The sequence below is a fragment of the Emys orbicularis genome, chromosome 15 (genome assembly GCF_028017835.1).
Source record: "Emys orbicularis isolate rEmyOrb1 chromosome 15, rEmyOrb1.hap1, whole genome shotgun sequence".
NCBI lineage: Eukaryota > Metazoa > Chordata > Testudines > Emydidae > Emys > Emys orbicularis.
The window spans coordinates 3,749,299-3,766,404 of record NC_088697.1 but is presented as its reverse complement, the minus strand read 5'-3'; the positions used below and the strand labels follow the sequence as shown (position 1 = coordinate 3,766,404).

The following is a 17,106-nucleotide window of genomic DNA, read 5'->3' as shown; positions in this document are numbered from 1 at the left end:
ATTTGAGAGGCAAGTGGCACAAACAGGGAAAGGAAGCAATTACCTCCCCCTCCCCCCCCACACACACACTTCTCCCCCTGGAATTTTCTGGCTGCACAGAGACAGTTCAGTCCCCTGTAGTGTGAAAATCTCTCTCTGTCTCAATGGGCTAACAGGAGCAGTAACTGATGTGTAAGGTAGCGTGACGGGGTGTATGTAAAACATTTCACTGCATCAAGTCTCCTGCAGCACCTCAGTAGGTGACATCAGACAGAGAGGAGCTGCAGTGACTAGGCATTGGGATGCCTGTGCCTTTAAGAACCCAGCCCTGGGAAGCCCTTGCTGAGAGGTGCTGTCCTGTGGGAGGGGAAATAAAAAAGCCCCTCTGCCCCCCCAACACCCTATTTTTGCAAACGCTGGTGTCACACTGGAGTACAACTGTTCCCCCCTCTGCCTGTGCCGGGGTTTTCCCTCTGTCACCCTCAGGCAGCGCCTCACCCCAGAGCTTACCCCCGGTTCCTTCCCCCCTCCAACCCCAGGGTTACCATATTTCCACAATCAAAAAAGAGGACACTGGGGGGGAAGCCCCACCCTAGCCCCGCCCCATCCATTCCCTCCCACTTCCCACCCCCTGACTGCCCCCCTCAGAACCCCAACCCCCCCTGCTTCTTGTCCCCTGACTGCCCCCTATTGAGAACCCCCCACCCTAACTGCCCCCCACTGTCTGTAGTGTGTGTTTGTTTGTGTTTGGGGGTTACTTGCTGTGTGCTGAGCTTGTGTTTGTCACTCTGTTTGTTTGGTTGGTTGTTTGAAGGACCGTGTGCTGTGGCTGGCAGTTGGAAGCTGTGAGCTTCAAAGGAAGGTTTGAAAGCTAGAAGCCTCTGGTAAGTGGCTGAGCCTTAATCAGTGGGCGGGGCATTCATACAGGCCAGGGCTTTATAAAGCAGCGCACAAGCGACCAGGGAGCTTTTGCGACCAGGGGCTGCTAACAGGGAGTTTCGCAAGGGAGTTGGGAAGGGGGCGAGGGTCCCTTGCCGGTTCTATCTGTTTTCCCTTTATTCCCCTTAAAACCTAAACTTCTTGCTTAAACAACCCTTTCAGCGGACAGGGGGCTGCAGATGGCAGTTTGACAGATGGAGGCTTACGATGGTTAGGAAGACCCGCAACACCTGTGCCAGCACGGCTTCTGTCTCCGCCACCTGCGCCTGTAGCCAGACAGAGCGCCTGAGCATGGATGCTTCTACCCAGATCCTGGTGTGGTTTTGCAGAGACTGTAACTTGCAATTTCCACTTACTGATATCCAGGCTGGGGGGACCATCCAATGTGAAAGGTGCCTGCTGGTGGAATCTCTCAGGCAGCAGGTGGGAGAGCTACAGGAGGAGGTGGCTAGGTTGAGGAGCATCCGAATCCATGAGCAATTCCTGGACAGTGTCCATGTGGAGACAGCTGAGGTAGCTGTCCCAGTACACAGGACTGCTGATACACCACTGGTGGAGGAGGAGATGGCTCAGGGTGGACACTGGCAGCTGGTTACTTCTGGCAGCAGGCAGTGCTCCACCCCTGCTCCGAACCCTCCCGCTGTGGTAATAGGTAACCGTTATGCTCTTCTTGATACAGGAAAGAAGGAATCACCCCCTACAGTAAAGGAGGAGAAGCCTCGTACCCCTAAGGCTGGGAGGTCTGCTGCCACCACTGCAAATAGGAAACGTATGGTAGTGGTGGTCAGAGACTCTCTGCTGAGGGGGACGGAGGCGCCCATCTGTCGCCCTGACATTTCATCTCAGGAGGTATGCTGCCTGCCGGGAGCCCATATCCGAAATGTTACCGAGGCATTGTCGAGGATTATCCAGCCCTCTGACTACTACCCCATGCTACTCATCCATGTGGGCACAAATGATACTGCGAGGTGTGACACTGAGCGGATCAAGAGTGACTACAGGGTTCTGGGAGTACGGGTGAAGGAATTTGAAGCGCAGGTGGTATTCTCTTCAATTCTTCCTGTCAAAGGTAGGGGCCCGGGCAGAGACAGATGGATCATGGAGGTGAATGCCTGGCTGCGAAGATGGTGTCGCCAGGAGGGCTTTGGCTTCCTAGACCACGGGATGCTATTCGAGGAAGGACTGCTAGGCAGAGATGGCATTCACCTTTCGAGGAGGGGAAAGACCCTATTTGGACACAGACTGGCTAACCTAGTGAGGAGGGCTTTAAACTAGGTTCGACGGGGACAGGTGAGCAAAGCCCACAGGTAAGTGGGGAACATGGAGACCTGGGAGATGGGTCAGAAACGAGAGGGAGTGTGGGCTATATTGGCAGAGAGAAAGGAGGGTCAGGACAAAACTGGGAGGAAAGACCAAACCAGTATCTTAGATGCCTATATACAAATGCGAGAAGTTTGGGTAATAAGCAGGAAGAACTGGAAGTGCTAATAAATAAATACAACTATGACATTGTTGGCATCACTGAAACTTGGTGGGATAATACACATGATTGGAATGTTGGTGTGGATGGGTACAGCTTGCTCAGGAAGGATAGACGGGGAAAAAGGGAGGAGGTGTTGCCTTATATATTAAAAATGTACACACTTGGACTGAGGTAGAGATGGACATAGGAGATGGAAGTGTTGAGAGTCTCTGGGTTAGGTAAAAGGGGTAAAAAACAAGGGTGATGTCATGCTAGGAGTCTACTACAGGCCACCTAACCAGGTGGAAGAGGTGGATGAGGCTTTTTTTTAAACAACTAACAAAATCATCCAAAGCCCAAGATTTGGTGGTGATGGGGGACTTCAACTATCCGGATATATGTTGGGAAAACAACACAGCGGGGCACAGACTATCCAACAAATTCTTGAACTGCATTGCAGACAACTTTTTATTTCAGAAGGTTGAAAAAGCTACTGGGGGGAAGCTGTTCTAGACTTGATTTTAACAAATAGGGAGGAACTCATTGAGAATTTGAAAGTAGAAGGCAGATTGGGTGAAAGTGATCATGAAATCATAGAGTTTGCAATTCTAAGGAAGGGTAGAAGGGAGAACAGCAAAATAGAGACAATGGATTTCAGGAAGGCAGATTTTGGTAAGCTCAGAGAGCTGATAGGTAAGGTCCCATGGGAATCAAGACTGAGGGGAAAAACAACTGAGGAGAGTTGGCAGTTTTTCAAAGGGACACTATTAAGGGCCCAAAAGCAAGCTATTCTGCTGGTTAGGAAAGATAGAAAATGTGGCAAAAGACCACCTTGGCTTAACCACGAGATCTTGCATGATCTAAAAAATAAAAAGGAGTCATATAAAAAATGGAAACTAGGACAGATTACAAAGGAGGAATATAGGCAAACAACACAGGAATGCAGGGGAAGATTAGAAAGGCAAAGGTACAAAATGAGCTCAAACTAGCTACAGGAATAAAGGGAAACAAGAAGACTTTTTATCAATACATTAGAAGCAAGAGGAAGACCAAAGACAGGGTAGGCCCACTGCTTAGTGAAGAGGGAGAAACAGTAACAGGAAACTTGGAAATGGCAGAGATGCTTAATGACTTCTTTGTTTTGGGGTACGTCTTCACTTACATCCGGGTCCGGATGTAAGCAATCGATTTTCTGAGTTCGATTTATCGCGTCTGGTTAAGACGCGATAAATCGATCCCGGATCGATCCCGGAAGTGCTCGCCTTCGACGCTGGTACTCCAGCTCGGCGAGCGGAGTACGCAGCATCGACGGGGGAGCCTTCCTGCCGCGTCTGGACCGCGGTAACGTCGGACTAAGGTACTTCGAATTCAGCTACGTTATTAACGTAGCTGAATTTGCGTACCTTAGTCCGAAGTGGGGGGGTTAGTGTAGACCAGCCCTTGGTCTTCACCGAGAAGTCTGAAGGAATGCCTAACATAGTGAATGCTAATGGGAAGGGGGTAGGTTTAGCAGATAAAATAAAAAAAGAACAAGTTAAAAATCACTTAGAAAAGTTAGATGCCTGCAAGTTACCAGGGCCTGATGAAATGCATCCTAGAATACTCAAGGAGCTAATAGAGGAGGTATCTGAGCCTCTAGCTATTATCTTTGGAAAATCATGGGAGACGGGAGAGATTCCAGAAGACTGGAAAAGGGCAAATATAGTGCCCATCTATAAAAAGGGAAATAAAAACAACCCAGGAAACTACAGACCAGTTAGTTTAACTTCTGTGCCAGGGAAGATAATGGAGCAAGTAATTAAGGAAATCATCTGCAAACACTTGGAAGGTGGTAAGGTGATAGGGAACAGCCAGTATGGATTTGTAAAGAACAAATCATGTCAAACCAATCTGATAGCTTTCTTTGATAGGATAACGAGTCTTGTGGATAAGGGAGAAGCTGTGGATGTGGTATACCTAGACTTTAGTAAGGCATTTGATACGGTCTCGCATGATATTCTTATCGATAAACTAGGCAAATACAATTTAGATGGGGCTACTATAAGGTGGGTGCATAACTGGCTGGATAACCATACCCAGAGAGTTGTTATTAATGGTTCCCAATCCTGCTGGAAAGGCATAACGAGTGGGGTTCCGCAGGGGTCTGTTTTGGGACCGGCTCTGTTCAATATCTTCATTAACGACTTAGATATTGGCATAGAAAGTACGCTTATTAAGTTTGCGGATGATACCAAACTGGGAGGGATTGCAACTGCTTTGGAGGACAGGGTCATAATTCAAAATGATCTGGACAAATTGGAGAAATGGTCTGAGTTAAACAGGATGAAGTTTAACAAAGACAAATGCAAAGTGCTCCAGGAAGAAAAAATCAGTTTCACACATACAGAATGGGAAGAGACTGTCTAGGAAGGAGTACGGCAGAAAGGGATCTAGGGGTTATAGTGGACCACAAGCTAAATATGAGTCAACAGTGTGATGTTGTTGCAAAAAAAGCAAACATGATTCTGGGATGTATTAACAGGTGTGTTGTGAGCAAGACATGAGAAGTCATTCTGCCGCTCTACTCTGCTCTGGTTAGGCCTCAGCTGGAGTATTGTGTCCAATTCTGGGCACCGCATTTCAAGAAAGATGTGGAGAAATTGGAAAGGGTCCAGAGAAGAGCAACAAGAATGATTAAAGGTCTTGAGAACATGACCTATGAAGGAAGGCTGAAAGAATTGGGTTTGTTTAGTTTGGAAAAGAGAAAACTGAGAGGGGACATGATAGCAGTTTTCAGGTATCTAAAAGGGTGTCATAAGGAGGAGGGAGACAACTTGTTCACATTATCCTCTAAGGATAGAACAAGAAGCAATGGGCTTAAACTGCAGCAAGGGAGGTCTAGGTTGGACATTAGGAAAAAGTTCCTAACTGTCAGGGTGGTTAAACACTGGAATAAATTGCCTAGGGAGGTTGTGGAATCTCCATCTCTGGAGATATTTAAGAGTAGGTTAGATAAATGTCTATCAGGGATGGTCTAGACAGTATTTGGTCCTGCCATGCGGGCAGGGGACTGGACTCGATGACCTCTCGAGGTCCCTTCCAGTCCTAGAATCTATGAATCTAGGACCCTGCCTGTCCCCTGACTGTCCCGACCCTTATCCACTCACATGGGTGGCAGGGTTGTAGAAATTTTGGTGGTGCCCAGAACCCACCCCGCCCACCTGCCTACCCTGATTTTGCCATTCAGTCCCTATCCTAACCCTGCCTCCAGCTGCTTGACCGCCCCCCTCTCCGACCAGTCAATTTCCACCCCCTGCTCAGACCCTGGCCACCCCCCTGCTCCGATTTACACCCTTTGCCCCTTTTTAACCCAGGTAAAAAGCAGTCAGCAGAATCTGATGCCAAGTAAGGGCAGGGAGAAGGGCAGTGGCTTCAGCAGATGTTACTGAGCATGCTCCGTGCACTCCCGTAGCTAAGCGAGACCAGTTTTTCACACTAACCCCCCCCCCCCCCCCCCCAAGGAGCTGGGGGATGGGGAGTGACTTGTCCTGCAGCATCTGCCCCCAGCAGGGGCGGAGGCGGCTTGGCCCCTGCACACGCAGCCCCGGCCAGGAGCGCTGCAGCCCGGGTTGGTATCTGCAGGACACACAGGAAGGGGCAGGAGCAGCTGGGAGCGGGGCGGGCTGGAGGAAGCAGGCGGCAGGACTTGGGGAGAACAAAGCCCGGAGATCGGGCACGGGGCAGCCGGGGAGGGGCCGTTCTCCCGGGGGAACCAGCCCCGGGCTCTGCCCACGTCAGCTCCGGAGTCAGAGACTCCAGGTGACCGAGAGCCCCCGGGGGACGTGCTGGGGCCGGGCAGGAAAGTGACTCTCTGCCCCAGGGAGCCTCAGACGCTGCAGCCCCCGGGGATCTGCTCCCTGGTTGTACATGTGCTGCCAGCAGCCTGGGGCCGCCTGAGCCAGAGCGGAGCCGCTGCAGCCAGGGTCTGACCCCGCTGGGATTGGGGGGGCAGAGACTGGGGCCCGGCGGGGGGGGGGGGGTCCCTTGGGATGTGGGGGAGGAGAGGTTTGAACTGTTTCTGTGCAGCCAGGAAATTCCGGGGGGGGGGCAGGGGTGAATTCTTTGCATCATTTCCCTGTTTGTGCCACTTCCCTCTCACATATTGATACAAATTCTCCCTAGTTCTTCCCTTTCTCTCTCAGTATCACATATGGATCATCAGTTCCAAGGAGCTCCTTCCCCCATTTCTCCTCAAATTATTGACTCTCCATTTGCTTCCTACCAGGCAGCTCTCCCTGGCCCCTGCTAGGGGCTCCATCTCCTGCGTGTCTGTGGCTAGTGTGTGATGGATCTGCTGGGAGAGACAAGGGGCTCTCTCTTTGTCCCCTCACCCTGGTGTTTCCTGGATGCTCTGAGTGGGGTGGGGGTGGGACTCTGTTGAGTGGGATCCACCCAGAGCTCCCATTTGATTGTTTCCTCTCCCCCGTGAATGGTGGGGCTGTGAGTGAGACAGCAGGCACTGAGTGTGGGACTCTTGCTCTTTCAGGGGCCGGTGACCTTCGAGGAGGTGGCTGTGTATTTCACCAGGGACGAGTGGGCTCTGCTGGACCCCACTCAGAGAGCTCTCTACAGGGATGTCATGCAGGAGAACTATGAGAATGGGACCTCACTGGGTAAGGATTCCTGTCCCCTTGGTTCTTAGAAGGGGAAATGAAGAGATAAGGTTCATGTCACCCCACAATGCCAGCTCTGCTCTGCCCTGTTTCAGCATCACCCCGACAAGCCAGTGACACGCACACAAGCTCTCTGCCCTCCCCTGCTACAGAACACTGTGGGAACAGGAGCAGAATAGCACAAAGTCTAACAACTTCTCTTTACACATATGCCACCAGGCTGCTGACAATCTCCATGACAAGTACACATCCTTGTGCACCTTCACTGACACAACCTACAACACTCAGCACAGAAATGGGGCAGACTTGGTTCCCCCAAGTTCCACACGCACCTCTCTTCATAGCACAGTTACTGCTCTGCCAAACTGCTCCCAGTAATCCATCCAGCAACATATTCTAACTAGAGATGATGGAGTGCACACAGCTGGAGGGCATGCAGATAAATGCCAGTATTCCCATCTGTGCAACACAACACAAACACTGACAGGTTCTTTTAGTCTTTCTTCATATCTCTTGTAGATTTATAGGTTTTTATGGCCAGATGTGACTATTAGGTCATCTAGTCTGACCTCTTCTGTAACACAGGCCACAGAATTTCATCCATTTACTGCCGAGTTGAGCTGAATACCTTGTGTTTGACTAAATCATCTTCCAGTCTTGACCTGAAGACTTCCTGAGATGGAGAAGATACTACTGACCTTTGTAGTTTGTAAACCTTTGCACCAGCCTTCCTGAACCACTCCCAGTGGCGAGTGCCAGCTTCAGGGTTAGGGAAGGGCAGAGTTAAGGCTGTGTTGGGGTTATGGCTGTACTTTAACTTTAGCTCCCATCACATGCTGGGAGGGCAGGAGGCAGCACTGGGCCACCGTAACTCTGCCTTAATGTAGTTTATGGGCATTTAATTACCTTGATTTTATTCAGTGGGGTTTTTGTCACTATGACTGTGTGTACCCTAGATAGGGTGACCAGATGACAGAGGTCAAATATCGGGACGCGGAGGGGGGGCGGAATAAAAAAAAACAACAAGCCGGTGGTGGAGCAAAACAAAAAAAACCGCCGGAGCACAGGAAAAATTGGTGGGGGCTGAGAACCCACCGGCAGCTCCACGCCCCCCCCCCCCCACCAGCTTGCCTCCGCTCCGTCTCCAGTCCACCTCCCCCTTCGGGGAGGGAGGGGGACAGCACGCAGAGACCCCCCCAGCCAGAGGGACCTGCCAGGGGGCCAGGTGAGTGCCAGCAGTGCTAGCCTTACCTGGAGCGGCTCCCAGGAAGCATCCAGCAGGCAGGTCCCGTCCATCTGGCTCCTAAGGTCGCGCGGGTCGGGTCTGGTCGAGGAGGGTGGGGGTGGGGGGCTCGCTGCCGGCGCCTACAAGCCCCGCCCCTGCAGCACGCAGCGGAGACCTCCTTGCCGCCTCTGTGCGTGCCTGGGGAGTGGGGCTGCAGCACTCTGCAGGCTCCTGCCGGCGGGCGGGTGGGCGCCAGGAGTTCAGCTGCGCTGCCCCAGGGCCCAGGAAGAAGAGGTGAGCGGTGCCGGCAGTACCGGCTTGCGTCCTCCACCGGACGGTCCCCCGATATCGGGACAAAGTGCGTCCCGACCGATGTAAGGTCGGGACGTGGGACAAGTCCCCTAAAATCGGGACTGTCCCAATAATATCGGGACGTCTGGTCACCCTAACCCTAGAGCTTTTGCCGTCCTAGCTATGATGGTTAGCGGCATAGTTCCCTCTAAGGTGCGCCCCTGGGTGGCAGCCCACAAGAGACTGAAGGGCCACCCACCTAATTAGAGGAGCTGCACAGATGTGGCTCCACTAATTAGGTGTCTCCTGCACCCTGGAGAGGATGTGGAAGAAGGTGAGGTGATGGGGGAAATAGGGGGTAGGTGGGGGGGAATAGGGAAATAGGGGGTAAGTGGGGGGGAATAGGGGGTGAGTGAGGTGGGTGGGGGTGGGGCGTTTGGGGCGTCCCAACTTCCAGCTGGGCTGCAGCGGCAGGGAGAGGAGAGAGTTGGACTCTCTCAGCAGCCCCAGCTGGGCTGCAGCTGCCGGGGAGAGACAGAACTCTCTCCCAGGCTGGGCTGGGGGAGCAGGCGGCACGGGGTGGGGTGGAGGGGCAGGTGGGAGCAGGCTGCACAGGGGATGGGGTGCCAAGGTTTGGGGAGGGTTGCTGGCATTCTGGGACATGGAGGGGATGTGGCTACATGGGAGATGGGGCGCTGGGGAAACTCCATTGTTTGATTAATGCAGTGGCTTTCAAACTTTTTTACTGCTGACCCCTTTCACATAGCAAGTCTCTTGAGTGCGACCCCCCCCCCCCCTTATAAATTAAAAACACTTTTAACACCATTATAAATGCTGGAGGGAAAGCGGGGTTTGGGGTGGAGATTGACAGCTCGTGACCCCCCATGTAATAACCTCACGACCCCGTGAGGGGTCCCAACCCCCAGTTTGAGAACTCCTGGATTAATGCATCAGAGCACGGTCAGTCCAAGCACATGTTGCCTTTTCTTGTTGTTGAGGTAACTCTGAGGCTGGGGTGAGGAGCTGGTATTAATTACCAACTGATGGTTGATATAATTACGAGATCTGAAATCGGCCAGGAATAATCTGATGGGGAAGGAATAATGTGGCACCCCCGCTATTTTCCACTGTTAGAATTATAGCGCAAACACAAAACAGTGAATCCTCTGCAGTTCTAAACCAAAATAGCTTCCACCTAGTATCAGCAGGGAAAGATGAAGAGCTTGGTTTGGGCCATGTTGAGTTTCAGTTAACAGCTGGTGGACGTCTGCCGGAGGTACACCTCTACCTCGATATAACGCTGTCCTCGGGAGCCAAAAAATCTTACCGCGTTATAGGTGAAACCGCGTTATATCGAACTTGCTTTGATCCACCAGAGTGCGCAGCCCCGCCCCCCCCCCGGAGCACTGCTTTACCGCGTTCTATCCGAATTCATGTTATATCGGGTCGCGATATATCGAGGTAGAGGTGTATTAGAAAGACTGGGCTAAGATTTAGTTTGATTGGTGGGAGACAGATCCAGAGCAGAGAGGTAAAGAGGGCTGAGGGATTCTGCATTCGCAGATTTTAATGCAGGATCTGACTTCACTTGTATTAGTGTTTTCTTTATTGTAAAGCATTTAGCTGCTTTTGTAGAGAAGTGTTCATCTGTCATAGACTTTAATCGCAGACTTTAAGGTCAGAAGGGACCTTTGTGATCGTCTAGTCCAGGGGCGGGCAAACTTTTTGGCCTGAGGGCCGCCCCCCCGGAGCACTGCTTTACCGCGTTCTATCCGAATTCATGTTATATCGGGTCGCGATATATCGAGGTAGAGGTGTATTAGAAAGACTGGGCTAAGATTTAGTTTGATTGGTGGGAGACAGATCCAGAGCAGAGAGGTAAAGAGGGCTGAGGGATTCTGCATTCGCAGATTTTAATGCAGGATCTGACTTCACTTGTATTAGTGTTTTCTTTATTGTAAAGCATTTAGCTGCTTTTGTAGAGAAGTGTTCATCTGTCATAGACTTTAATCGCAGACTTTAAGGTCAGAAGGGACCTTTGTGATCGTCTAGTCCAGGGGCGGGCAAACTTTTTGGCCTGAGGGCCGCATCGGGTTTCGGAAATTGTATGGAGGGCCACTTAGGGGAGGGGGTCGTGGCCCAGCCCCCATCTCCTATCTGCCCCCCCCCCCCCCCGGATTCCTGCCCCATCCAACTCCCCCTGTTCCCTGATGGCCCCCGCCCTGGGACCCCTGCCCCATCCACACACCCCTACTCCCTGTCCCCTGACTGCCCCTGGACCCCCGCCACCCCATCCAACCCCTCCTCTCATTCCTGACGGCTCCCCCGGGACCCCTGCCCCATCCAACCACCCCTTCTCCCTGTCCCCTGACTGCCCCTGGAACCCCTGCCCCTGACTGCCCCCTGCTGCCCCATCCAACCCCCCCTTCCTGACTGCCCCCCTGGGACCCCTGCCCCCATTCAGCCCTCTATTCCCCTGCCCCGACCCCTATCCACACCCCCGCCCCCTGACCACCACCCTGAACTCCCCTGCCCTCTATCCAACCCCCCCTGCTCCCTGCCCCCTTACCGCGCTGCCTGGAGCACAGGTGGCTGGCAGCGCTACAGCCACACTGCCCGGCTGGAGCCGGGCCACGCTGTGGCCGCCGCCACACAGCTCAGAGCACCGGCTCAGGCCGGGCTCTGCAGCTGCGCTGCCCCACGAGCTCCCAGCCCCACCGCCCAGAGCCTTGCCCCGGCGGTGGAGCGAGCTGAGGCTGCAGGGGAGGGGGGAACAACAGGGGAGGGGCCAGGAGTTCAGGGGCCGGGCTGGACGGTCCCCGCGGGCCGGATGTGGCCCGTGGGCCGTAGTTTGCCCTATTGTGGTCTAGTCTGACCTCCTGCACAACACAGGCCACAGAATCTCACCCACCCACTGTCCTCTTCCTAGAGTGCTGAGGAGGTTATATGAGTATTTTTAAAGAGTGCAGACTGCAGATTAGGTTGCAGTGAGGTCTTAATAAGCGCAGGATCAGGCTCTAAACTGCTGTCAAGTCCACACAGTGAACAAACTGAAAAAACACTTTGATCTTTCTGTTGTAGTGATCTTATGGGTAAATTACAGCAATCCAAGGTTAAAAGAAATAGATCTGTGATTTTATTTTGATTGGTGTGGCTTTAAGAAGCTGCTTTCATGTTATTTACTCTCTCTTAGATACTGACCCTGCAAACAGTTATGCATGTGGAGGGCTCCCATGCATAGGCGTTTGCAGGATTGGGGCTTTAGTGAATGAATACTGGAGCAAAAGCATGTGGCTAGGCCGACCTCATGATATTTGCATGATTGTTGTCAATGTGCTCCAGGGCTTCTACTCTTTGAGTTGGTGACACACACACACACAATGTGAAAGTTTCAAACCAGGAGAACTTTGCCCGTTTCTACAGGGCTCTGTTGCACTTGCATAGCGTGGGTCCTAAACACTCATTTAAAATACCCATAACCAACCACCTGATGTTTTACTTCCCTTCGTATTTTCAGTGTTGTCACTTGTTTGTTTGGGGTTTTCTTTGCTGTCTGTGTTGCTTTATTACTTATTTTTACTGTTCTATGTGTGTGAAGTATTCATCAAATTAAGAGTTGACATCCCAGAGAAATTGTATAAGCCTGAGGCCTGGTCTACACTAGGAGTTTATGTCGAATTTAGCACCGTTACATCGGATTAACTCTGCACCCGTCCACACCACGAAGCTATTTAGTTCGACATAGAGGTCTCTTAAATTCGACTTCTGTACTCCTCCCCAACGAGGGGAGTAGCGCTAAATTCGACATGGCCATGTCGAATTAGGCTAGGTGTGGATGGAAATCGATGGTAATAGCTCCGGGAGCTATCCCACAGTGCACCACTCTGTTGACGCTCTGGACAGCAGTCCGAGCTCGGATGCTCTGACCAGCCACACAGGAAAAGCCCTGGGAAAATTTGAATTCCTTTTCCTGTCTGGGCAGTTTGAATCTCATTTCCTGTTTGGACATCGTGGCGAGCTCAGCAGCACTGGCAACGATGCAGAGCTCTCCAGCAGAGATGGCCATGCCATCTCAGAATAGAAAGAGGGCCCCAGCATGGACTGATCGGGAAGTCTTGGATCTCATCGCTGTGTGGGGCGATGAGTCCGTGCTTTCCGAGCTGCGATCGAAAAGACGGAATGCAAAGATCTACGAGAAGATCTCAAAAGCCATGGCAGAGAGAGGATACAGCCGGGATGCAACGCAGTGCCGCGTGAAAATCAAGGAGCTGAGACAAGGCTACCAGAAGACCAAAGAGGCAAACAGACGCTCCGGATCCCAGCCCCAGACATCCCGTTTCTACGAGGCACTGCATTCCATCCTAGATGCGGCCGCCACCACTACCCCACCACTGACCGTGGACTCTGAGGATGGGATATTGTCGACGGCCAGTTCCTCGGACATGTTAGCGGACGGGGAAGATGAGGAAGGAGATGAGGAGGACGAGGCAGTCGACAGCGCTTACAACGCTGATTTCCCCGACAGCCAGGATCTCTTCATCACCCTTACAGGGATCCCCTACCAACCGTCCCCAGGCGTTAACCCGGACACAGAATCAGGGGAAGGATCAGTCAGTAAGTGTTTTAAACATGTAAACATTTATTTTTAACAGAACAGGAATATTAACAATATTAACAATGGGTTTTTCATGATTACTTTGCCCTAGGCGCTTAACGTTTCAGTCCTTGGCAGTGCAACTACTGAAAAAAAATCTAACTATGTCCGGTTTAGCATGATTGTTTTGCCCTAGCCGCTCTACTGTTTAGTCCCTGCCAGTGCAGCTACAGTAAAATGCGGTCTATATGTCCGGGGATAGAGCAGAAATCCTCCTGGGACATCTCCACGAAGCTCTCCTGGAGGTAATTGGAAAGCCTTTGCATCAGGTTCCTGGGGAGAGCGGCCTTATTGGGTCCTCCGTGGTAGGAAACGTTTCCGCGCCAGGAGACAATCAAGTACTCGGGTATCATTGCCTTGCAGAGCATGGCGGCATATGGCCCTGGTCTTTGCAGGCTTTCCCGAAGCATCCGTTCTTTCTCCGTCTCTGAAATCCTCATCAGAGTGATGTCGCTCATGGTGACCTGCTTTGAATTAGGTAGGGGAATGTTAGTATTGGGACTGCTTGCCTGTTCCTTTACAGAACTGTAACCGACGGTTTAGAGCCACGCGGTAGAGGCGGGAGAGGAGCAGCATACAGGGATCTTTCCCTGGGACAGCCACGAGGGGGTGGGACAGGGGCAGAGTTCATGCTTCCCGGATTGCTGGCAGCAGGGACTGGCATTGCTTTGAACGTGAAAGGAGGCCAGTGCTATTATTAAAGTTTTAAGCAGCCACAAGTCTACGGCTTACCATGTCAGCCTGTTACCCAAATTCCGCTGTCCTGTCCCGCTTGTCTGATCTGCACTGCAAGACCCCAGGCACTGAATGCGAAGGCCGAAAATTCGACCTTGTCCTGAGTGCGCATGTGATAGGTGCTGTGCATGGTCTTGTTCACAGAGAAAGACTATGTTCTTTGTTCACCCAAAAATTTATCTTTCTGAGGAATTCACTCCCTTTTTCCCATCCCACAGCTGCGACTGTCTCCCGACCTAGCCTGGCATTACACTCCCAGAGGCTAGCGCAGATTAGGCGTAGGAAGAAGAGGACACGGGAGGACATGTTCTCGGAACTTATGGGCTGTTCCCGAGCCCAGGCAGCCCAGCAGACCCAGTGGAGGGAGAACTTGTCCCAAATGCACCGATCACACATGGAACGGGAGGAGAGGTGGCGGCAGGAAGACCAGCAGGCGACTCAAACGCTGCTTGGACTAATGAGGGAGCAAACGGACACGCTCCGGCGCCTTGTGGATGTTCTGCAGGACCGGAGGCAGGAGGACAGAGCCCCGCTGCAGTCTATCTCTAACCGCCCTCCCCCGCCACCAAGTCCCATACCCCCCTCACCCAAAGTCCCAAGAAGGAGGGGCGGCAGAGTCCGTGAAAACTCTCACTCCACCCCTGCAGACTGCTCAAGTACCAGAAGGCTCTCATTCCCCAAAATTTGATAAGTCCTTTCCTTCCCGCCTCACCCAAGCCCCCGTCCCAGTTTCATCCCCCAGTTTCATGTGTAGTTGCTAATAAAAAATACGTTTCTGTTAATTACTGTTTCCATCATGTTCTTTTAGAGGAGAGTCTGTTTGAAGGGGGGGAAGGGGGTTGGTAATTGGACAGGACAGTCACCTTTACCAGGGTACAGACACGGGGGCAGGTTCAACAGCAGGGCACACACACATTGCATTCACTAGTTACCCTGGTCACTCTGGGAGGTGGTTTTCATGTTCGGGGGGGGGGCGGCTATGTGACTTTGTGGCAGGGGAGGGCGGTTAGAGATCTTATGCAGCGGTCCTTATCCTGGATGACAGAGCCACACAGCAGGGGATCTGTAACCGTCCTCCCCCTGCCACAAAGTCACATAGCCCCCGCACACAGAGTCCCGAACAGGAGGGGTGGCAGGCTCCGTTGAAACAACCAGTCCACCAGTGCGGAGCCTGTCATTCCTCGAGTTTAGAAGCGTCCTTTGCATCACTACACTACACCCGCTCCCCACCACAGTCTGCGTCCCAGGTTCAACACTTTCCCGCGAAAACAGTAATTTCAAGTGATTTTATTTTTAAACGTGTGTTGGAAGGGGGGGGAACGGGGGGAACGGGGTATGTAAGTGGAGAGGATAGTGAACATTTACTGGGTAAAGAAACGGGGGCAGGTTCAGCTTCTCTGTAAACAAACTTAATAGTCACAGGTTACCCTGCTCACTCAGGAACCTAGCTTTCAAAGCCTCCCGGATGCACAGCGCGTCCCGCTGGGCTCTTCTAATCGCACGGCTGTCTGGCTGGGCGTAATCAGCAGCCAGGCTATTTGCCTCAACCTCCCACCCCGCCATAAAGGTCTCCCCATTGCTCTCACACAGATTGTGGAGCACACAGCAAGCTGCAATAACAATGGGGATATTGGTTTCGCTGAGATCAGAGCGAGTCAGTAAGGTTCTCCATCTCCCCTTGAGACGTCCAAAAGCACACTCCACCACCATTCTGCACTTGCTCAGCCGGTAGTTGAAGAGTTCTTTTTCACTGTCCAGGGCGCCTGTATAGGGCTTCATGAGCCAGGGCATTAGCGGGTAGGCTGGGTCCCCAAGGATGACTATAGGCATCTCCACATCCCCAAGAGTTATTTTGTGGTCCGGGAAGTAAATACCTTCCTGCAGCCGTCTAAACAGACCAGAGTTCCTGAAAACACGAGCGTCATGAACCTTGCCCGGCCATCCGACGTTGATGTTTGTAAAACGTCCCCTATGGTCCACCAGTGCTTGCAGCACCATTGAAAAGTAGCCCTTTCGGTTAATGTACTGGCTGGCCTGGTGGTCCGGTCCCAGGATAGGGATGTGAGTTCCATCTATAGCCCCACCGCAGTTTGGGAATCCCATCGCGGCGAAGCCATCTATGATGACCTCCACGTTTCCCAGGGTCACTACCTTTGAGAGCAGTAGCTCAACGATTGCGTTGGCTACTTGCATCACAACAACCCCCACGGTAGATTTGCCCACGCCAAAGTGGTTCGCGACTGACCGGTAGCTGTCCGGCGTTGCAAGCTTCCAGAGGGCTATGGCCACTCGCTTCTGGACAGTCAGGGCTGCTCGCATCCAGGTGTCCTTGCGCTTCAGGGCAGGGGACAGCAACTCACAAAGTTCCAGGAAAGTCCCCTTCCGCATGCGAAAGTTTCGCAGCCACTGGGATTCATCCCAGACCTGCAGCACTATGCGGTCCCACCAGTCCGTGCTTGTTTCCCGGGCCCAGAATCGCCGTTCCACAACATCAACATGACCCATTGCCACCATGATGTCCTCGGCGTGGGGTCCTGTGCTTTGTGACAGGTCTGTGCCACTCTCAGACTTCAGGTCCTCACCGCGCTGCCGTAGCCTCCTCGCCCGATTTCTCAGCATCTGCCTCTGGGAAAGGTGGATGATAAGGTGCGAGGTGTTGATAACGGCCATAACTGCAGCGATGGTCGCAGCGGGCTCCATGCTCGCAGTGCTGTGGCGTCCGCACTGTCACTGACCAGAAAAGTGCGCGAACTGATTTCCCGCCGGCGCTTTCAGGGAGGGAGGGCGGGAGTGACGGTTCGATGACGACAGTTACCCAAAACCACCCTCGACACATTTTTTCCCCAGAAGGCATTGGGGGCTCGACCCAGAATTCCAATGGGCAGCGGGGACTGCGGGAACTGTGGGATAGCTGCCCACAGTGCACCGCTTCCAATGTCGACGCTTGCCCCGTTAGTGTGGACTCACAAAGTCGAATTACTGTCCTTAGTGTGGACACACACGTTCGACTTTGTAATATCGATTCCACATATTCGATTTAAGTAAAATCGAACTACTCTCGTAGTGTAGACATACCCTGAGTGAATGCCTTTTACTCTCCTTTCCAGCATCAGAAAATATTGTATTAACTATTTCTAATTGACTCATAGAGTTGTTTAGCATCCTAAAG

At 52.4% G+C, this 17,106-nt stretch overlaps 1 protein-coding gene across 1 annotated transcript in view; it reads left to right on the top strand.

Annotated features, from left to right (window-relative positions):
• Positions 1–1,125: 1,125 nt before the first annotated feature.
• LOC135889509 (zinc finger protein 436-like) overlaps positions 1,126–17,106 on the top strand; it is a 91,894-nt gene continuing 75,913 nt past the window's right edge. Inside the window, exons 1-2 of the mRNA XM_065417377.1 lie at positions 1,126–1,233; positions 6,906–7,032. Of these exons, the coding sequence (XP_065273449.1) occupies positions 1,126–1,233; positions 6,906–7,032 (235 nt within the window). The remainder of the gene's footprint in view (positions 1,234–6,905; positions 7,033–17,106) is intronic.